Source organism: Patella vulgata, chromosome 4 (genome assembly GCF_932274485.2).
Source record: "Patella vulgata chromosome 4, xgPatVulg1.2, whole genome shotgun sequence".
Lineage (NCBI taxonomy): Eukaryota > Metazoa > Mollusca > Gastropoda > Patellidae > Patella > Patella vulgata.
In genome coordinates, this window is record NC_065882.2 from 65,633,068 (window position 1) to 65,657,332 (window position 24,265).

The 24,265-nt window shown below is 37.2% G+C and overlaps 1 protein-coding gene across 2 annotated transcripts; it reads left to right on the forward strand.

Annotated features, from left to right (window-relative positions):
• Window positions 1-3,067: 3,067 nt before the first annotated feature.
• Window positions 3,068-23,238, forward strand: LOC126817287 (excitatory amino acid transporter 1). 2 transcript variants are annotated; one of them, XM_050544133.1, is made up of 10 exons: window positions 3,068-3,216; window positions 6,670-6,798; window positions 8,692-9,444; window positions 18,039-18,081; window positions 18,218-18,338; window positions 19,028-19,211; window positions 19,814-20,047; window positions 21,700-21,894; window positions 22,190-22,324; window positions 22,907-23,238. In XM_050544133.1, exons 3-10 carry the CDS (start codon window positions 8,981-8,983, stop codon window positions 23,100-23,102), a joined length of 1,572 nt encoding a protein of 523 aa, XP_050400090.1. In that variant the 5' UTR covers window positions 3,068-3,216; window positions 6,670-6,798; window positions 8,692-8,980; the 3' UTR covers window positions 23,103-23,238. The 2 variants fall into 2 exon arrangements, with proteins under 2 accessions (XP_050400090.1, XP_050400091.1); XM_050544134.1 differs by lacking the exons at window positions 19,814-20,047; window positions 21,700-21,894; window positions 22,190-22,324; window positions 22,907-23,238 and having other exon boundaries at window positions 19,028-19,215.
• The last annotated feature ends 1,027 nt before the right edge of the window (window positions 23,239-24,265 follow it).

The following is a 24,265-nucleotide window of genomic DNA, read 5'->3' on the forward strand; positions in this document are numbered from 1 at the left end:
CACCCAGCGCGTGACGTCATCTCAATTAGCCTCGTTTCCAAAACACTAATGACCTAGTTTGTGTCGAATGGACGTTAAACTCTCTCTCTCTCTCTCTCTCTCTCTCTAGAGGGACCACGAGAATTTTCATACAATCAAGGGTCGTAATTCAAAAATTTTGGATCCGATAAGCGCGAATATCGAAAGAAACCAATGATAATTGTGACCTCTAGAGTGTCCACACGCTAAAAAAAGTGATTATTCGTACAACCAGGGGCCATAATTCATGAAGTTTCAATCCGATACATGCCAATATCGAAAGGAACCTAGATATTTTGGAAATAAACCTATATTTCAAGTCTCGTCAAAATCGGATAAGAATTGTGACCTGTATAGTGTCCACAAACAAATTATGGATGGACGTCCGGACGGACAGGGGTGACGACAATATACGTCCATATGAAAATGTGGGCGTATAAAAATATCTTTTTGATATAAGGTAAAACATAATACATTGCAATCTGCTAATTACAGTATGAGAACCATATAAGATAAAACATAATACATTACAATGGAAACGAGGCTAATTGAGATGACGTCACGGGCTGGGTGGAAATTCTTGGGTGAAAATTATAAAAATCAAATTATATTAAAATTGACGTGGGTGAAAATTATAAAAAACAATTTATATTAAAATTGACTTGGGTGAAAATTATAAAAAAAATTATATTAAAATTGACTTGGGTGGAAATTAAAATTGACTTGGGTGAAAATTATAAAAACAAATTATATTAAAATTGACTTGGGTGAAAATTAAAATTGACTTGGGTGAAAATTATAAAAAAAACAAATTATATTATTTTTCATATATTATATTATTATGTCCCTTATCAGCCACCGTATAAATGGGATATAGACGTGACCCTTTTAAGTATGTTGAAATCGCTTTAGCAAATTCACCTAAAATAGCAATGTGATACATATCCGGCTTTGGATAGAAAAAATCAATAGAAAAGCTCTTAGTTACAATGAAAATCTTGAACAAAAGACAAGGATTCACCCCAAAAATGAACACAATGTATTGCGCAAGGCAATTTAGTAATCCGTATTGAAATATTCCGATGATATATTTTGGAGTTATCCCCCGTTTACTTTCAAATGAAGGTCACACGCCGTCTGCTTAATCTGTGGATGAAAATTAATGAGGCTGAAAACGCATCTAATATGGACAAAAGAATATCAAAAGTTGTGTGCGGTTCATGTGTAATAAATATATTTAAGCCACTGGACATTAATATATTGTTATAGAGAAATAGAAGGTACCCGTGTACAGTAATTATTGGCGATAGTTATTTGCTATCGTCCCCATGAATACAGGCCGTTTGTTGCTTCATAATTTCAAACTATAATAGTTTAAAAAATAGACAATGTGAAATGAATATATTGAAAATTTCATTAAAATTACTGATCGATTGTCAACTACCATTGCTCAATTTATTGTTAAATTATTAAATGACGGAGGTGTTTTAATCCATTCAGTATCTAAGCTACCCGATGACCTAGAGAGTTGATTATGGGCTTGTCGTGGGAATATATGTGTTAATAATAATTTATATAAGGTTTGAAGCCAGCAAACTGACACGCAATAGGCAAATTCAGCCCTTACATGATTATCTTATTGCGGAATAAACTATAATTATGACTTAAAGATGGGTTCCCAGAAAAGTATTTATCGGGTGGTTATTTCCAATAAAAGTATGGCAATTTTGGTATATATGGAAAGTAGAGATATCCAATCTTACTAGAAAAATACTGGATTCCCCGAAAAACACTCATGGAGCGTATACAGGACAAAAATGTAAGGGTTCCCCTAATCAACAACCCGACGATTAAGAATTTCTGCACGCGTGATGTCAAAGGTCACACGCGAACATTGAGCGCTTGATGTACAAGTTGATAAACTTTATGAAGAGTTAGACGTACAACATAAAAATGACGGAAAAAGACGCGGGTAGTGGATAATCCGAGAATTTAATTAGGATTCGATATAGTAAGCGATTAAAGACAACATCGTCTTACGTATACAATGAATTCTCCTCTGATTTCCAAGACGTGACGTAACCATGACCTGGTTTGATCGAATTTTAATAGCAGGGCATTCCTTCCCAATTACAATGTTTGAGAAGAATTTGAAGTATAATTATGACAAATTTAGTCCATATAAACCATATATGTTTTTAGTCCATATATACCATTAAATCACCCAATTTGTACGCGGGAACCCATCTTTAATATTTATAAGTAGAGAATTAATAAAAAAAAAAAGGTAACCCATGGACTATTTCTATCACCCCACAAAGACCCCTACACGCAAGCGAATTTTGGAAATAAAGTTGAATCATATGTTAGTCCCGAAATAACCTAGTGCGTCGAGTGGATGTTACCCTCTCCCTCTCTCTCTCTCTCTCTCTCTCTCTGGGTCGGGAATCTTGTTAGTGGTGGCGGGCGGAAGGCCTTCCGGGAACAGTGTCTAGTCGTTCGGATGAGACGATAACAGTAACCGAGAAATCTTGGCAGATTAGGTGGAAACATCGCTGTCGGGCCATATGCCTCCAATAGCATACTGCATAGCGTTAAGCCCATTTCATTTCATTTTATCGCCATCGACTAAACTTTGTATAATATTCATTATCCTCCACGTTAAGGTAATAAGAACAAACTGAGTTATTCGTCAAATGCGAGACAAATTTATTGCCAATTACTTTTAACATGACGCAGTTTTAACTATTTTTTTAAGATGAACGCTTTCCTTTATAAAATACTTAGAGGTGTGTCTTAAATTTGATCACCTGTCATGATAAGCGTATTAATACAGGTTAATGTAATTTATAATAATATAACTATAAAAACGTTAGCTAACTGAAATAAAAATAGTATTACTCTCAACTGTTTATTTTTTATTATAAAAACGTAACAAACAGTGCAATCTCTTATTTTCTCAATTGTAATTCGCCAAGTTCAAGGCTTGTAGCTATTTTTGTTTATTACAATTACGTTTATAATACACCTTTCCTTTGTTGACGGATGAATGTGCCCGCCTTATAAACATTTTCTCCGAAAGATATTTAGTCATCGATTCGACGTATTATTAATCATTAGTACTAATATAAGGACCACATTTAAATGCATCTTCTGTCGATCATAAGGACGACGGCAATACACGTGGACACGTTAAAGGTAGGATCATGTCACATACACTTGTTTAGATTTTGTTCATTTTCGTGCTTTTTGTTTGGGTTTTTGGGGTTTTTTTTCTTGGGGCGTTTCGTTTTCATTTGTTTTGGTGGGGTTTTTTTGTTTGTTTTTTTTTTTTTTGGGGGGGGGGGGTGTCTTTGTTTGTTTTTTATTATTGTTCTGTTTTTCTCACCCGACAGATTTTAAATCCAATTCTCTGTGTGCTGCACAATATAAGCAACCATAAACCCCAAGATAAAATTACCAATACTCTTAATATATAGAGGAGTATTCGTAAACCATCTATCACCATAAAACGAACCCTTTTCTTGTATAAATTAATATATTTTGCAAGTTGCTCCTGGTTTGTCTGTGTCATGCCTAGTAAAATGTCTAAGATATAAAATAACTAGAACACACTGTTCATACCACCATTTAAATAATTTCGAATAGATGATTAGTTCATTACAATAATCTGTTGGGCTGTTCTCTAATATACAGCTTCGTTGTGAAACAAGCACCAACAATATTTGAATAAAACGTGATAAGAATTTGTTTTGTGTTTACGAAGTTATAAGAGCCACTGGATATATCAGTTACCGTATTATATCTGCTCAAGTACAAAGATAATAAACTTTAAGTGATATATGAAGACTAAAGATTCGTTAAAGATGCTTTTCTTGTATTGATTGGAGAGCCACTGATAGAAACGTTTGCTCGCTAACTTAGAAGTCGTGTGTTCCATTGGCTGAGAAAGTATATCGGGATTTTCTGGCGTGGTTCCCCCTGGTCAGTTGTGAAGGACAGGGGGTCTGACAAGGGTCAAAATATAGTCGTTTAGATGGGACGAAAAACAACCGAAGTCCCGTGTACACATTGGTGTGCACGTATAAGATTCCTTGGCAGTTGTAATTCCATTAATTCGTAGTGTACCGCTGTCCGGGAAAAATATCCCACATAGCACATTGTATGGCGTATGTCCGTCTTCATTAGCACAGTCGGCGCAGAACAGTGGGACGTTAAACCCCATTTCATTTCATTTATATTGATAGGAATTATGTGTTAAGAAGTGACCATATCGATCAAAAAATCGATATATACTATTCAAAAAAAGTAGGGGATATTTGATTTTGGGGGCATAATACTAAAATATGCAAATGACTATAGAACCTAACAGAAGAAACATTTCCAGTTACATGTGACGCCCAAACGCACCAATAGCTACCGCATGGAATGCAGGTGATGCTTGGGATCATCATGGGGGTCCAACCCAAGATTTGCACGACTCTGACTTTGAATGTTACAGTCATTGTGGCATTGAATTCCAGGGTGGAAACATCAGTTTAATTGTTTTAGTGACCAGAAAACAAATTTTGATATGCGTCGGCTTACCCAAAATGAAAGGTTACGTGCCCTTGGCATGCTACAGATCGGCACAACACAGGCGGTTGTGGCGCGGACGATGAATGTTTCTCAGTCTGTCATAATCAGGCTATGGTCCAGATACCGTGATACACAATCTGTACAGGACAGACCACGCTCAGGTCGACCAAGGGCGACAACTCAAGCCCAGGATCGATTTATCCGTACCTTGGCCTTGAGAAATCGTGTCATCACAGCAAATCAGATCAGCGCTCGTCTTCAAACAGACACTGGTGTGAGAGTGAGTGGCCAGACGATTCGGAATCGACTGCATAGGATTCACCTTCGCGCCCGACGTCCTCGCGTGATCCCTTGTTTGAGAGATCATCACATTCAGGCAAGACGTCGTTGGTGTAGGGATCGTCAACACTGGGATAATCGACGCTGGAGCAATGTGATGTTTTCAGATGAGTCAAGGTTCACTGTTGATTTTTTGGACAGACGTAGGAGGGTGTGGCGTCGTCGAAACGAGCGCTTCCAAGACGTTAACGTCATCAGACATGATCGATTTGGGGGTGGTTCTGTTATGGTGTGGGGAGGCATCACTGTTGCTGGAAGAACGGCTTTACATGTTGTTGCAGGGCGTGTTACAGGCCAGTACTACCGGGACAACATCTTGGCAGTCCATGTTGTGCCGTTCGCACGACGTCATGGCCGCCGTTTCATCTTCCAGGATGACAACGCAAGATGTCACAGGGCCAGGATCGTTACAGGTTACCTCCAACAACAGAACATCACCACATTACCTTGGCCAGCACTGAGTCCCGACCTCTCCCCCATCGAGCATGTCTGGGACATGCTTGGACAGAGGTTACGTCAACGTCAACAACGTCCTGCCAATGTCCAAGAACTTGCTGCTGCGTTGCAACAGGAATGGGACAATCTGGACCAAAATGACCTTAGACGTCTCATTAGGAGTATGCCACGTCGGATCAATGCTTGTTTGGCAAACAGAGGAGGATTTACCCGTTACTGACTTGGTTGTGATGCTGTGGTAACTTTGCTGTTTGACCCCGGGTATCATTTTACCCTTATAATGGTCAGTCTGTGACTTACTTAGTATAACGATCATTTGGAATAAATCGATGAATGTGAACTTCATTTCATTTTGTCATTTGTTTCTTCGTCAGTTTCATTAGGTGACTTTAATAACACTTAAAAATCAAATATCCCCTACTTTTTTTGAATAGTATATATACTAATCTGTATATATACACTGTATGGCGTATGCCCGTCTTCATTAGCCCAGGTTAGGAGCAGAACAGTAGGACGTTAAACCCCATTTCATTTCATTTCATTTCATTTGTCTTAAACTTTGATCTGTGGATATGTTAAAAAAAATTTGCAACGCTAAGAATTACTAATTGTAAACGTATTCGAAATACTTGGTAAACGTATTCGAACTACTTGGTTATTAATAATTACCGATTAAGAGTAAGTAAAAGACATTGGATACTTCTAGTAAGTAAATCCTAAATACCAAATGTTGAACCCGACAATTAAAAATATCCTTATGCTAGAGACAGTATTGTGAAATTTTAGTAAATAAACCTTTAAAGGGCATGATCCGGTATTTTGTTCACTTGGTTAAAACGCAATTCTGGAGAGACCGAGATCACACCAAGCTGGTTTATGACCCGGAGTATCAAAAATACCTTAAAGTATTACTCATTGGTCAATGACCCATTTATCTCCATAAATTACTTTAAGAACCCCTCTAACACTCCTATTATACATGCGTACATATACATCCGTTATTGCGTGAATGTGTGTGTATATATGGCCTATGTTATGTATATATGTATCCTGTAACATTAGAGGGACATACACCTAAAAGACTATAAACTCTAGTTTTGTTTAATGAAGCATTTTATATGAAAATTGTCAATCAAAATGTGAATAATTTATACAGAAAACAAAAACAAGCACAGTATGCCACGTACTTGCTAAAAAAAGAGAATAATAACCGTGAAAAAAAAACCCGTTAGTTTTTACTTAGCTACATGGCTTTATAATTATATGGTGGTTTTTCAGATCTGTTGAACGATAAAAGGAATTAGTGCAGTACATATAGTTGACCTTTGGTACGGACCGAGAATTTAGATAGACCTAATTACTAACTTTGTTTATGGTCTAGAATACGTTCATTCATACATTGTGTAGGTAAGTAACTTTGTATATTTAATGTTACCTTGGTAAGTTTAAATATCTCAGGTATGACAGTTTGGATCTACCTTACATGGATCAAACCCCCTAAGAATACAGGTGAATATCCATGGTGCTGTACATAAGTCGTCGGTGCGACCCCTTAATTAAATCCTTTTCTTATTCTTAATATTTCCGGATACAACACCATAAACTACCCAGGGGCCTATTCCAGGGTGGTTTTATTTTAAATGTGATTTTATAAGTATTTCCTTTATGACATCGAACATATTTATTTATAAGAAAGTGCAATTCCAAATGTATAGAAATGCGAATGACATTGCTACTAACGCACAATCATGTTCCTGTTTTCTATATACCACCCCATACGATATGTCAACACTAGAGACATGACCATTGTTCATAATGAACAATCAAAATAAACATCCAAGGTCCAACATATCGGAGCTTGAACTAGTATATCCGTCATACACCTGTATAAAACTATTTCACATAGTAAATTACGACATGGACTTAAACATACTTAATAATGTCTCAAGGTAGAATTAGAAATATACACGTATTGTTTGTTACAAATCATTCAGACGCCAAGTAAAATTACCATGAGGATGATGTAATAATGTTGAAAGCAGTTATTAACGACATATTCGCGGAATAATAATTTGGAGGAGGAATAGTTTCCACAAGTCATCCGTATTACTATGGAAATCCATTGCGCTCCTTTACTTGCTGATTTTTTCTGTATTTTGTATTCTTTATCCAAATATTAATACATATCTTAAATATTAACCGTTATTTCACTCTAAGGTAAACTGATAGTGATAAGTTTTTCCACTAAATAATTCCCAATTTGGTGAGTATTTGAATGTCACTGGTATAGCCATTGCAGACCCTGTTTGTATTTGCGTCTCAAATTTGATGTAAAGCGAAAACGTATATTATTATAAGACAAACGTGATGACTTCCAGTAGTTAATTTTCTATTTATATGGAGCGACATACCACAATCCTTAACTCATGAAGTGTATGTTTTCAGGTTAATCGGTTTGTCAGGGCATGTTCGTTTCAGGATACAATTCTGACCCGTTGAGAACTAGTAACATATAGACATTGTTGAATCAGTGTTGTTTACCCACAATACCTAATTGAACCTATTAAAAGTGTTGTGGTCGTCCTGACAATATTATAAAGCATGTCTGTGTTTGCTATCGTTACACGGTTATATGATGTTACCTAATGGCTCAGTCCATCATACTCGACTTTCATTAAACACGACTTCAGTGACAAGTGTCGAGCCCTAGACAATATTTGCAATCATACTTTGCGATTTATTTCACGTGGCCACTCCATTTGCTTCGATACCCGAATTAATGTCTTGGTTTATTTTTTATTCACTAAATGCTAGTTGTTGACATTATTAAATCCAGTAGTCGATATGGCCCATAAGGACAACTTGCTCAATGTTTTTATTTCAATGTTATGAAACTATGTTTATATTCTATCTTGTCAGTTAATGAATATATTTATTTATTAAGCTCTATAAAGGTGAAAATATTTCTAAACCAATCGTGTTTTAAAGTACACGTATACTAAACTAGTGCCAAAAGCAATATTTTGTAAATAAGATGTTTAACTATAGATTGAAGTGCGTGTTCGATTCCACAAAACTGTTTAATAATGACAATTGTATTTTCTAATTGAAGGGATAAAGAAATACAACATATTAATATTAGCTTAATAACGTTGAGAGAATACTCTTGGAAACGTCACCCAAATAAATTAGTTTTTCCATAGCTGTTTTCCATAAATATTGTTATATTGTATTGCTCTGTTGCTAAATGCCGCTAAAAGATTAATATTAATATCAGTTTGTATGTCTTGTCTTTTAAAGGTCTGAGAGGAAAACAGTTCTCGTGAACGCACGAAACATGTACTTGATTCAACGTATCGCCATTGGTTAACAATTTGATTTATTACGACTCGTATACCTCGACGGCGTTTATTGACATTTTGGTATTGAATGTTACTGTATGGTGTTGAACAAGGTGGTGTGTTTTGTGCCTTGTTCTTTATGTAGTTCGTCAATGACATAGACGCTTCCAGCTGAGGAAGAAGCAACTTGTGTAATTGCAAATATTTTTATACTTTGATATATTGCATCGTATCTGAGACATTCAAAAATGGAAGCCGGAGAATTAGAGGAAAAGCCAGAGTACCTTACCAAAGGCGAGAAAGTGAAGAGATTTTTCAAAAAGAATTTATTGTTGGTGTTCTTAATATGTGCCTTGATATGTGGCATAGCTCTTGGAGCTGGGTTGAGATTTGTAGAACCCAAATTTACCGCTCGCCAGGTTCTTTATTTGGGCTATCCTGGAGAACTTTTGATGAACATGCTAAAGATGCTGATATTACCGCTTGTAGTGTCAAGTTTGGTGTCTGGTATGGCGTCCCTGGACGCAAGAGCATCGGGTGTAATGGGGTTACGAGCTGTTATTTACTACATGACTACAACTCTTTTAGCTGTCATTTTGGGAATAATTCTTGTAGTTGTGATAGAACCTGGTAAAAAAGGAGGAGCGCCAGACAACACCGGATCTCCTAAAGGAAAGATCGACCCTGTTGATACATTTTTGGATTTATTAAGGTTAGTCCAGTTTTCTATGACCATAAATAATAACCTCAGATAAAACAACCTAAAACGAGCTGGCAGCAGCTTGAAACCAAACATGACCTTGAAAAACTACGCCTACTTCCATCTAAGGGGATATCGTAGGCAAGTTCGTAGTGAATAATGTATTCATTTTATATCTTTCCTAGCAATTCTGATTCCATACATTTTGCGTACAGACTAGTAAGCAATAACATTTAGAAGAATTTTTAGTCGTTAAATGGCTTAATACACTTTACATTTATTCAACACAATAACGTATTCAGCAGATTGACGGTCGAATGATCTAATGGATGAGCTTGAGATCATGTCTGTCATTGATGCAAGTGTCGTTGTTTCGGCCACATCCATGTACACCACAAGGCGTAGGGTCGGCTGCCTAACAACTCTCACCTCCACCCCCTCCATCCACTCTTTGTTAGTTTCGAAATAACCTACATGTAGATTGACGGTCGAATGATCTAATGGATGCGCTTTAGATCATGTCTGTCATCGATGAAAGTGTCGTTGTTTCGATCACATACATGTACGTCACAAGGCGTAGGGTCGGCTCCCTAACAACTCTCACCTCCACCCCCTCTTTGTTCATCTCGAAATAACCTACATTTAGATTGCGTGTATTCGGAATAATTCCACATTTGCCTCTCGTTGTACGGCCTTCATTCGGATGTACCAGGAATGTTTAAGAGAATTAAGTCAAAGAGGAACACTCGCATTTTAATTAAAAAAGTAAAGAACTACAGTGTATTATATACGTTTTTAAGCATTTCCCCATCATCTTATTAAGTAAATATTTGAGACTTTACTTTCAACCTCAGATAAGTACAATGTAAAGAGGTTGGTAGTCTCGTGTAAATAAAAGTTTCGTTACATTAGTGAATTGCTATTTTTTTCAAAAAGAAAGTCAACAAAACGTGATAAAGCTCTAATATGACCATTAAAGATGAACAGCTTGATATATATTTTTATATATATATTGTTTATTTGTGTATATATTTATTTTTTAAACAACCTCATTTATACGGATAATTAATGGCCTATTAGTCGATTTATCTTTCTTGTGATTGACACAAATCAGCAATCGCTCAGCATTGTTAAAGCGCACAAACCTGTACACATAGAAATGGGTGGTGCTTATAAAAGTAACCTTTTTTATATCCTTCACACAATCGCCAAACGTTGTAAAAGGCACTTTGACAATTGTTATTCGGACAACATTTTTTCAGGACATTTTTAAGAATATCACAATCCACGTAACAGAAGAATTGTATACAGAAAAAGTAACGCCACTTTGAAACGTTAACCATTATGCAGAACTATGAACATTGAAATGGAAGGTACATTATGTAATATTTAGATAAAGAGATGTCCTTTCTTGCTATAATAGTTTAAAAATAAATAATGAAAAATGAACATATTGACGATGTGAGTCATATTACTTTACTTTCATCGTTTGTTTGCAGTTTTGACAAAAAATCATATATAGTCTCGATTGTCGAAGAACCGTTGCCACAATAATAAACGAAATCTCGATATTCAGTTTTTAATCGGCCGTTTCCTTGTGTGACGTTCATATTAACCTTTAGCAATGATGTGGCAAACATTGTCTAATTCACTCAATATCGCAGTCTCTGATGACCTAGAGAATTGGTTATGGGGTTGTAGTTTGAACAAATGTCTCAATGATAATTCATATAACATTTGAAGCCAGAACAAATACATGTAATAGACAGATTTAGATGTTGCATAATGTATCCCGAATATGGCGGTGGCCATTGTTGTGTTGTTGTATTTGTCATAAATTATTCAAAAAAAGTAGGGGATATTTGATTTTTAAGTGTTATTAAAATCACCTAATGAAACTGACGAAGAAACAAATGACAAAATGAAATGAAGTTCACATTCATCGATTTATTCCAAATGATCGTTAGACTAAGTAAGGCACAGACTGACCATTATAAGGGTAAAATGATACCCGGGGTCAAACAGCAAAGTTACCACAGCATCACAACCATGTCAGTAACGGGTAAATCCTCCTCTGTTTGCCAAACAAGCATTGATCCGACGTGACATACTCCTAATGAGACGTCTAAGGTCATTTTGGTCCAGATTGTCCCATTCCTGTTGCAACGCAGCAGCAAGTTCTTGGACATTGGCAGGACGTTGTTGACGGTGACGTAACCTCTGTCCAATCATGTCCCAGACATGCTCGATGGGGGAGAGGTCGGTACTCAGTGCTGGCCAAGGTAATGTGGTGATGTTCTGTTGTTGGAGGTAACCTGTAACGATCCTGGCCCTGTGACATCTTGCGTTGTCATCCTGGAAGATGAAACGGCGGCCATGACGTCGTGCGAACGACACAACATGGACTGCCAAGATGTTGTCCCGGTAGTACTGGCCTGCAACACGCCCTGCAACAACATGTAAAGCCGTTCTTCCAGCAACAGTGATGCCTCCCCACACCATAAGAGAACCACCCCCTAATCGATCATGTCTGATGACGTTAACGTCTTGGAAGCGTTCGTTTCGACGACGCCACACCCTCCTACGTCTGTCCAAAAAATCAACAGTGAACCTTGACTCATCTGAAAACATCACATTGCTCCAGTGTCGATTATCCTAGTGTTGACGATCCCTACACCAACGACGTCTTGCCTGAATGTGATGATCTCTCAAACAAGGGATCACGCGAGGACGTCGGGCGCGAAGGTGACCCCTATGCAGTCGATTCCGAATCGTCTGGCCACTCACTCTCACACCAGTGTCTGTTTGAAGACGAGCGCTGATCTGATTTGCTGTGATGACACGATTTCTCAAGGCCAAGGTACGGATAAATCGATCCTGGGCTTGAGTTGTCGCCCTTGGTCGACCTGAGCGTGGTCTGTCCTGTACAGATTGTGTATCACGGTATCTGGACCATAGCCTGCTTATGACAGACTGAGAAACATTCATCGTCCGCGCCACAACCGCCTGTGTTGTGCCGATCTGTAGCATGCCAAGGGCACGTAACCTTTCATTTTGGGTAAGCCGACGCATATCAAAATTTGTTTTCTGGTCACTAAAACAATTAAACTGATGTTTCCACCCTGGAATTCAATGCCACAATGACTGTAACATTCAAAGTCAGAGTCGTGCAAATCTTGGGTTGGACCCCCATGATGATCCCAAGCATCACCTGCATTCCATGCGGTAGCTATTGGTGCGTTTGGGCGTCAAATGTAACTGGAAATGTTTCTTCTGTTAGGTTCTATAGTGACTTTTTTCGTAGTCATTTGCATATTTTAGTATTATGCCCCTAAAATCAAATATCCCCTACTTTTTTTAAATAGTATATAATACACAGAAATAACGTTGTTAGAACTTTATAACAAGTTAACAATGCTTTATTATCTCTTGCTTGTGCAAGTGAAATTCAATAGCAATTGAAAAATTATGTAAATAGATGATGTCTCCATTCTTAAGAGGGATGGTTATATTATATGGTAACTAAACAAATATAGCCCGGATACATTAGACTTTTCATAATTTTAGGTTTTCGTGGGAATAAACTCAATATCCATATGTCTATGTACATTGCACTTATAAATACTTATCATCCGAGTATTGCTTTCTGATATACTCACGTCTTTCATTAAAAGATTCGGCACCGAAAATATTTGCTTAGTAGATATATTTGAATAAATGAATTTACCCTACATTTAGTGAACTGAATACTATTATAATGAATTATATAGGTAAATGTATTACATATTTTTTCAAATACTACATAATGCCATAGTGTATAAAAAAAACAAGGTGGCTTGAATTCAAAACTACCCATTCTATTATGAGTGAGAAGGAATCAGTCAATATTGATCAAGTTTCGAATATATTCAAGTACGAACAGATTATAATAAGACGGCTCTAGTGCAAAATTCAAGTAGATGGGCTATAAGTCTTCATTGAAAAGACTACGGTAATGTTTACCTTGTCAGACATTTCAAGCTTTTAATTTATAATACTGAACAGCCGAAGGATAAGGGATTTATTTTTAGCCGAGAGAGCGGCTATTATATTAGGTAATACTATTGTGTGTCGTTTTTGAATTGGGTCCTTCATATAGCCCTAACTTTGGAAACATTTCGCGTATTTTTATTAAATACATACACGTCTTACCAAAAACAAAATTACAATAACGGGTTATATTGGCTTATCAAATAAGAAATGATATCAATCGTTATAGCTTAATCATTATTTGCTTTTATTGCAATAAACCTATATGATTTGGTTAAATACAACATTGTTGAGTTCAGTAGCTTTTATATGTTGATTTGTTTTGTGCAATGACAACATTACTTCTACAGGTTTCCGGCGTGGCTTCCCCTAGTCGTTCGGATGGGACGAAAAACCGAGGTCCCGTGTACACATTGGCGTACACGTAAAAGATCCCTTGGCAGTTGGAATTCGATATAAGAGTAGGCCGTAGCGCCGCTGCCCGGGCAAAATTTCCCTTATAACACACTGTATGGCATATGCCCGTCTTCAATTAGCCCAGGTTAGGTGCAGAACAGTAGGACGTTAAACCCCATTTCATTTCATTTCATTTACTTCTACAGGTAAAGTCAGTGATGATTTATGACCAGTTTTGTGTTCCACTGTTGATACAGCAAACTAAAAAAATTAAACTAGAATTAGTAAGCACATCGATCGACTACCGCTTCATCTGTCCATACAAATAAAATTTGATCATATCTAGCTCGATTGTTAATGGAAATAGGATCAAATCAACTCAATTTTATACACTATGTCTACCTAAATCAAGGCTGTTTAGATTCCCCACCCCAGCCCAAGTGGAAATTAAACGCCATGCATGGACATATTGACGGAAACTTAAGCTAAAGTATTTTAAGCATACTACTTTTTCTATGACCGAGAACTAACATCAAAGTAGAGATTTTAACTCTAGGTCAATGACAAGCCTGTGCCCTTAAAGGATTTTAAAGTGTGAATAAGGTCTCCTCCGGTGTCGTGCCCTAGGTTTGCAATATTTAGCCCTTCTAGACTACGTGATACCATGAGAGAATTTTACAGTTTGATCACCATTAGATCACTCGCTCTAATACTTTCCGACTTCTTAAATACAAGTTCAAAATATAACTTCATTTAGCAATACATATTACTATCTGAATAAACTATCCCCTAGGGCACAACCAAGTTGCCCTATAGCTGCAGAGCCCGTTTAAAAAAAAAAAAAAATGAACTGTGTCTCAAGCTTTTAAAGTAAAAATGTGAATGGACAGACAACTCCGCGAAGCACGTTCGATATTGCAAGATGTGCTAAAATTTCACAAAGTTCAAAATGTTGTGCGAAAATTTTATTTAGCATCGCTTTCACAAGATTATATCAATTTGAATATAAACCGGGGAATAATTCAGCGATTTTCGTTCAAAAATGTATGAATGCCTTACGAACAAAAAGAGTCCTCCCTGCAAATCGACAAGAACTCTGACTTGTACAGTTTACTATGAATTTGTGGATTACAGGCCGATGGCCAACCGATCGACGGACGAATGTTACAATATACGGCAACAAAAGTTTAAAAAATGCGGATAATTGTAAAAATAAAAGACGAGAGATGAAATATTCCAGTCAAGTAGAGATTATAGTGTCAACAAACTTTCTGTTTTCTTATGGCGATACTAACCCTTTATATCAACATATTATATTCATACATCTGAATAAACTATAGAAAACAAATAGGATATTGCTTTAACAAAGTTTATGTCAATAGGTGTTCTATCATTGACACATATAACACAAGGGCTTTAACCTCTTAGGGTACTGTTTCATAGCCTCTCTAGATAGCATCATTAAATTAGTATTCAACTATATATTTACATTTTGACCCTTGTCTATCTCTACAAGCCCCTTATAAACGAATTTTAAATAACACCCATGTTGATATTTATTGCCAAGATTCAATTCGAACGATCAATTTTTTGCACTGAACTATCTCTAATAATTCAGTTTCGTCCATCCGACACAAACTAGGTCATTTCGGGACTAAGATATATGGTCCAATTTTATTTCAATAATTCGCTTGCGCATAGGGGTCTTTAAAAGTGGGAGGAAACCCACAAAGTTGGACAGGCGACCCTACTCCTTACCACGTAAAAGCGGAAAATCTAAACCACGTCACTTGACTCATTGACAGACCTTATGATCCAATGCGCACCCGTTAACCATTCGCCCCCCCCCCCCCCTGACGATAGAAAGAAGCCATCAACGCTATTTATAAGTGGAAGCGCTCCTTAAATAAAACTATTTCACACACATCTATCGGAAAACATCTTTTGGTGATCCTTTTTTTTAATCCGATGCAAATATGTTAAAAATAGTAAATAATAAAATAGCATTCAAAATTACGACCAGCGGCATTACGCCTAAAAGGAAATCTGGTATACTTGAAGGAGGGGGGGGGGGGGAATCTTGAAGCCGTCTGTTTTATAAGTACGTCGGGTAAGGTATGATAGGTAAATTGTACCATTTAATTTGCTAACTATTGAGTGACAGGATTCACTGGAGACATGCTGGTCGTCCATAAAATTTACGAGAAAGTGTGTTAATTACTGGAATTTTGACTCCTTTGATCAGAAAACAATTTGGATTTCCAATGTCGTTCAAGGAATCCTCGGGAATAATTTTACAGCAATTTGAAAACACATCACAAACACATTATTACATGCGAAAAACGTGAACACACACTGACGCAACGTGTTTGTCATATTTGGTTTTAGGAACAGGAAATAGTTATGTTAATCGAGTTGACTGAATCATTAGTACCGGATACTGGAGTTGTTCCAAGTGGATCCTTTGTGAATTTGTGAAACATCATTAAATCATCCATCGCATATTTGCATAAGCCCCATTCTGGCCAATTGTTTTAGGTTTGCCGGGTCAAAACATTGGGATAATTTCTACTGAACGATGACCTGAGAAACATAAGACTTCAATGTCAATCATAATGATACATGTTACATTAAAGTACAAAATATCGGTCATGTCGGCGTAAAATATGTCTCAAATATGAAACCACACAAACTAAACGTTGAATCAGTCTAGAGTTTAACTGCAGTGACATACATAACCACATTTCTTCTAAACGCTAGTGTTTAACTGTAGTGACATACAGAACACACGAGGAGTAGCCACTTTGTATGACAGTATGTGTGCCATTTACATGACATTCCAATTGTCGTTACTTATCAACCTTCACAATCCCTCACAAACATTAAGTACACAAATAAGTCAAAATGTCATAGTTATACCATGCAACGCCAATGGCTGAGACAGTAGTTTTTGTCATGTTCCGGTTGTGAGACGATTAATGTAGCTATCTTACAAGTAGACGTAGCTCTGATAAATTTTTACGTATATTCTTAAAAGACAGTGTACCTTTAAGGTTGCATAAACATGTCCGCGGTTTCAGACAATTGTTTATTTGTTATTGAATAAATGACTAAAACTATAAAATAAATAAATGTTCAAAATGAGAATAATAACACATATATCAGATTTTCAATACTAATTAAAACAACCATTATTTTAAAAATAAATGAAAGGAAATGGAGGAAATGGGGTTTAACGTCCTATTCCTCACCAACCGGAATAATGAGGACGGGCATACGAACTAAGGCCCGTCAAGGGTTCTTTTAATTGAACTGTTGTAACTTGAGGCGTCCACACACACACACACACACTGTTCCTTGTCAGACCCTTTTTCTTGCACCGCTGAAAAAGGGTACCCACACAAGCTACATTTTCGACAACCACCAGAACTGAACTTAGGGCCTTCAAGTTAGTAATGTAATGCCCTACACACTGAACCACCGTGGTTATCTTTTATTATCCACGATGTGATGTGAAGCATGTGATATTTTTAAAGTCACTCTTGTAGATTGATTATCAAAACATGTAGAACTGGAATATAACGGGGTTTAACGTCCAGACCATACAATAATTCGGTCATTTTGAGACTAACGTTATATATCAATAGTTACATGTGCGGTGTGAGGGGAGGACAATTTTTCCTGGAGGGCATGATTATTGTCTATTCTTCATCAATTTCCAACTGCCAAGGGTTCTCTGTCCTTGTCTGAACGACGAAGTAAACATTTCTTGTCAGCTCCGCCGGTGCAACCTCTCTGTCAAGGGAGAACCGGTGGGACCCAAACACAGGAAAGTCATTTTCGGCTAACGCCCGGACCCAAACCTAGGAAATTCCTAACACTTGACCTGATCATTTCGGTAATAAGTTTTAATGCGATTAACACTAAATGATCTTTTATTTATGCAACCATCATTAAAACTGCTTTGTATCTATTATTGTCGCCAGCGTAATTCGTCTTTTTAATACAAAATGAATTTAGATCGGGAGTAATGTATGTACATAGACAACAGATCAGATGAATGAATGCCATGTCTCCACAAAACCATCTGAAAGAATTTAATTATTCTAATGTTTATTTTACTCCACCCAGCCCATTGTTTCTATTCAAAGGTTTACTAATTTGTCTATTTTCTTTTGCAGACAAGCTTTCCCTTCTAATCTAATTGAAGCATGTTTCAGAAAAGTGAGTACAGATATTATTTTAACATATTACAGTGTACTTGTAATCTATACAAATATAATTGAATTTATCTTCAACCAGGAGTTAAGTTGATATCTGACGGTGTTTATTCTCAAATTTAAAATATTGATGTTTTCAGCCTCTAACAGAACAAGTTTTAGACGAAGATGCCATGAAAGAGAGAGATGAAATGATGAACACCACCATGACCACTACCTTATCTACTATAGCAGCTAATCTCAGTAATATTACACAACCAGGTAAACCTCTTTCAACATATCTAAGTTCTCTCGAGTTTAAGTCCATCCCCTCGGTATACTGCTTGACGGAAATTAATGGCAGTGGGGTTTAACGTCCTTCTGTTCTGCACAGACTGGGTTCATGAAAACGGGCCTACTTGGTGGAGGTCCTGGTTATACCCCCCGCCCCACCCCACCCCACCCCCACAAGGCAACACCCCCCCCCACACACACACACACACATACATCGGCACATTGTATACCATATGCATGTCTTCGTTGCCTGATTAATGCAGAAAAGTCGGATGTTTAATCCCATATTTCATTTCATTGTAACGACATGTGGGAATTATTACGTCCGTAATTAAATACGTGTATATATGTATACTGGACGTGTATATATGTAGTGGACAGTATATCTTATATCGTAGATTAATAACGTACAAGTTTCAAATTGGTTCTATGCATTTAAATAAATATTTTACATGTATACAATATAATCTTAATATGATACAAGTTATGGAGCACTTTGTCACAGTACATCTACCAATAGTATGCACCGTTAAGCTTCAATTTATTTAACATATCGCACAGAAGAATTTTCTGAGCTCCCCCAGAACTCTGCGATGTTTACTAGTACATAGTTTAAATTATTGATATAAATGTATATGGAATTTGAACACTAACTTGTGTACTAAACTATTATTCAGAATTAGAAAAGATATATAAACCAGTGGTAACAAATGTAGATGGCATGAATGTTCTGGGTTTAGTCGTCTTCTCTATAGCACTGGGAATCACCATAATCAAACTAGGCGAAAAGGGAAAACCCCTTAAAGACCTATTTGATTCACTGAACGAAGCTACCATGAAACTCATCTATGTTGTTATATGGTAAGTTTCGACATCATTCTCCTAATTATAACGTAAAAATGAGGGTGGGTGTTGGGGTGGTACATAATTGAGGGAGGGGTTCTGTGTAAAGCCAAGGAAATGGGCGGTCCTTTAAAAGCACAAAGCCGGCGATCGCCATTTGTAAAGTACAATGTTGAATCTCGAAAAGAAATACCAGTCCAAAAATTGGTCAGTATAATTCCGTTCAGTATTTGCAAATTTATTATGATTCGAAAATTTCACAATATTCGGCCAAGTCAGGGCCACTTATAAACGTTGAATTTCATATTTTGATCGGCCTTTTTTTAAAAATCCAATGGAATCCAAGTCGTTTGTTTCTTAATTAAATGCTCAATGTCCATGTTGCGTTGATTTAATGTTAGCAAGGATTAAGCAATGAACAATTAAATATTGTCCGAAAAATGAACGATCGGAATCGGCGACTTTAAATCGAATCCATGTGGATTCATATCATTAAGCATTTGTTTAAGGCAATGTAAGCCCCAAAGAACAATGCTTTTTCAATTATTGATCATAATTCATAATCTACTGACATGACACTCTACACTTTTTCATTTTTTAAAATTTATCCACTCTTTCAGGTATTCTCCTATTGGTGTAATGTTTTTAGTAGCTGCTAAAGTTGTAGAAATGGATGATCCCGAGAAAACCTTTCAACAATTAGCCTATTATTTCCTTACTGTCATGGCTGGTTTAACTATTCATGGCTTTGTATCCCTACCTCTTGTTTATTTTCTGTTTGTGAGGAAAAATCCATTTAAATTTATTTATGGTGTTCTACAAGCTATTGTTACAGCTATAGGTACTTCATCCAGGTAAATATGAACCCATGTATTAGTCTACGTGACACCGGTCATACGAAGGGTAAAGTAGAGATAAATACTCCAAACTCCTATTGAACTTCTGGAAAAACGAATAGATAGATCCTTAGTAATAATTATATGGATTATTTATATCCATACTTATAGCAATATAATTCAATACTCTTGATTTCCTGTCATATATAAAGTCCATATGTATATTGACCCGGCCGAGTCACACGAGAATAGAAACACCTCTTCGCTGTGTTAAAGCTACAAAGCTACTTAATCAATCACCTGGTCGCATTTATCTTTTTATTTGTTACAATAGACACTGTTATAAAGCATGTGCATGTCGAACGTCGTTAATAATGAGGGAAAAGTAAATAAAGACATGCAAACGATTCAGCTTTTATAGGCAACCATATTGAATACACATGTTGACTGATGTGTTATGGCCTTTAGTGAAATGAACTGGTATTTAACGTCTTACTTTTCTGGACCAACCGGGATAATAAAGACAGACATACGCCATGCAGTGTGCTATACGAGAAATGTCTCCTGGCAGGGGCCTACTCTTGTATCGACTTCCAGCATTCAGGGGATCTTTAACGTACAGGCAACGGTATAAACGTGAACCCGGTTTTTCGTATCACCCAAACGACCGGGCCTTCCGCACTGTCCCACTGACAAGGGGAACTGTCTCGAACAACACTTGGATCGAATCGGGGAGGGTGGGGGGGGTGGATGGTTGAATGGTTAGCGTGCGCGCTGTATCATAAAGTCTGTCATTGAGTCGATTGGCGTGGTTTCGAATCACCGGTTGTACGTGGCAAGGAGTAGGGTCGTCTGTCCAACCTCGTGGGCTTTCTCCGGGTCCTCCGGTTTCCTCCCACTGCCATAGACCTCTATGCGCAAGCGAATTATTGAAATAAAATTAAAACCATATGTTAGTCCCGAAATGACCTAGTTTTTGTCGAGTGGACGTTAAACCCCATCTCTCTCTCTCTCTCTCTCTCTCTCTCTCTCTCTCTCTCTCTTGGATCGAACCGGATATCTCCTGGTTAATCAGTCAGGGCCAGTGGGCTTTAATATCAACATCCAAGGTGTCACTCTATTTATTATCGTTATGATTGATACACGTATATATATATATATATATATATATATATATATATATGTTATAAATAACGACAATCGCAAATGTGTTCTTTTCGAATAGAAATGAAATGAAATGGAGTTTAACGTCCTACTGTTCTGCTCCTAACCTGGGCTAATGAAGACGGACATACGCCATACAGTGTGCTATGGGGAAATTTTGCCCGGACAGCGGCACTACGGTCTACTCTTATATCGAATTCCAACTGCCAAGGGATCTTTTACGTGCACGCCAATGTGTACACGAGACCTCGGTTTTTCGTCCCATCCGAACGACTAGATAGTTTTCCTTGTCAGCCCCTCCGTCCTGCATCACTGACAAGGGAGAACCACGCCGGCAAATCTGGATGAACTTTCTCGGCCAATGCAGGGATCGAACACCCGACCTCCAGGCTAGCGAGCTAGCGTCTTACCCACTTAGCCACGTGATCCCCATTTTCGAATAGACGCATTTTGTATATCCAATTTCTTTCAAACAGTTCTTAATGAAATATAAATATCCATTTCAGTTCAGCAACTTTACCTGTAACACTGAAGTGTCTAGAAGAAAATAATGGTGTTGATCCCCGTGTATGTAAATTTGTAGCTCCGGTTGGTGCCACAATTAATATGGACGGAACAGCGTTATACGAAGCTGTGGCTGTGATATTTATTGGTCAGGTCAGAAATTTGGACTTGGGTATTGGAAATGTAATAACAGTTAGGTGAGATATTACATAGTTTAAAATTCTCTAACCAATTTCAGATGATGATTATGACGAAGACGATTTGATCATGAATTGTTCACTGGGTATTTCCATTCCAATGACTAAATTGCCACTGGAACAAAATTACCTTATTAAAGCAGTTCTTATTCTCGAGGTTTGCTCATGATGCCCTAAAACAACATTTTGTTTATCGAATATATGTTTTGTTAGCTATCAACACCGTAACGGTAATGATATATCTAATATCATTTCACAGCACTTGTTGTTCATTTTGTTGGTTTAATATTTTCAGCATAACTGCTACTGCTGCGGCTATAGGAGCTGCTGGTGTACCACAAGCGGGTCTCGTTACTATGGTTATTGTACTCACAGCCGTTGGTTTTCCTACTGAAGATATCACACTCATCCTCGCCATTGATTGGTTACTGTAAGTACGGCACTCGTTTAAATTTGATAACATTTTTGGGACCCGAAACGTAGACCCCGAGCGCTACTTATCTTGTTCTCTTAGAGGTGATGCTCTTCGAAAAACAGAGGCTAAACCTCTGTGAATTCATGTACGATATTAAACTCGGCATGCTTGGTCCTAGAACAATATTGCGCATCGATTGAAAGAATTCAATATTTTGATATTACGTCATAATTCATTCCAAGATGGCATCGATGACGTCGTGTCCGGTCCATATAGTCTCTGGTTCATTTGTATAAGCCCACATTTGATGTAGATTGTATTCTACTGTTCTTGCGAAGAGTCCAGGCAGGTTATTTTCAAATTTGCAACTACCCGGACAGAATTCTTCTCCATCGCATAGATCTAGATATAAATAGATATAACAGTTATTGCAGCTTAGTCTGAAAATGACCTTAATATTGGCGAGATATTAGACCCCATTACACTCCAGTATCATATGCATGTCACTTCCGGCAGTTATCATTCATTCATACAATCACAGATTGTGATGGACTCGAGTGACCTTTTATTGAAATATGATATAACTTTCTTTTACAGTGATCGGTTCAGAACAGCCATCAATGTTTTGGGGGATGCGTTTGGTGCTGGAATAGTAGCTCATCTCTCGAAAAAAGATCTGGAAAAAATGGACGCTTCAGATGAGAGTCTGAGGAAAGAAAATGGAGAAACCAATGGCGTTATTACGCACGCACATGAGAATGGCTCTTTTGGTCTGGATGATACGAAGATGTAAATCTGGATTAATATTGATTTAAAACTGCGGGTATGGGATCACGTTTCACAATTTGAGTTTGTACATTCAGATTAATTCTCTCTTATTATTAAGATAGTCATACCTGTTCATTTAATTAATACACATAGAATTCCAATGCTGTGTTCACCTTCACGGAAAAAAAGTAAAGGGAGGACACTCTAGATAAGCGCCCACCTTGGATTATTTGGAGAGAACGCACCACTCTACATAGTTTATCTGTGATATCACATAGTAATAAATGTCCATTTCTATATCGCCAAAAATCCACAAAAATTGTGCTCGTAGCGCTTAATGTGCCTTGTACATAACACAAAACTAGTAACGGAATTTAAGCAAAGTTTTGGAAATTGTATTCAAGTAAAGAAGACAAAGCAATGCCGAACGCAATGAATAGCGTATGTATCTTGAATCATTAAACAAATAACCACGGTTTGGCGGCGTTTTACACCTATCAAGTACCCCTTCCGAAACTGGCCCCCAATAAAAATAATTGGCCAGGAATAATAATTTCGCAAATAATAATCTAAATCTGTAAATATGAAATAGGGCTTTAGATTGAACGTTTGGAAATTAAATTTATTTTGTAGGAAGTTGGTCCTTTTTAAAAAAATTAAATTAATGTTATGTTCCGTTTATTCGGCTGTGCACGTCTACGGAGACGTCTAAAAAACTGTATTCATGTGATATAATAGTTCACTGGACCTTCAATAGGCAGTCACAAACAATGTCTCAAATAGATTTACCGTCTCAGTGATCCAACAACACACAAACGATTTATCGGTATTTTCTGTATCGAAGCTTTTGATTGTTAGGCTGATCCGAACTCTACCAATCATATTTCTTCTCACAGGATTGATCAGGTCGGATAAAGAACAGACCCCCCCCCCCCCCCACCCAGCTAATTCTTTGTGTGATTGTAAGTGGGATGGATTTAAAATGTCAAAATCAATGCGTTTTGAAATTATAAACCGCTTATCATCCCAAGGAAGAATTCCAACTGGCTTAGACAGCAGGTCTTTTTAAAATGGATCTACACAAAAAGCATCCCATGAAAGAATGAGATATAAATTATTAAAAAGAAATATGGGAGCATAGTCAATATAAATTTTTAAAATATTAAAAAGCAAGAGTTACCTCCCGCC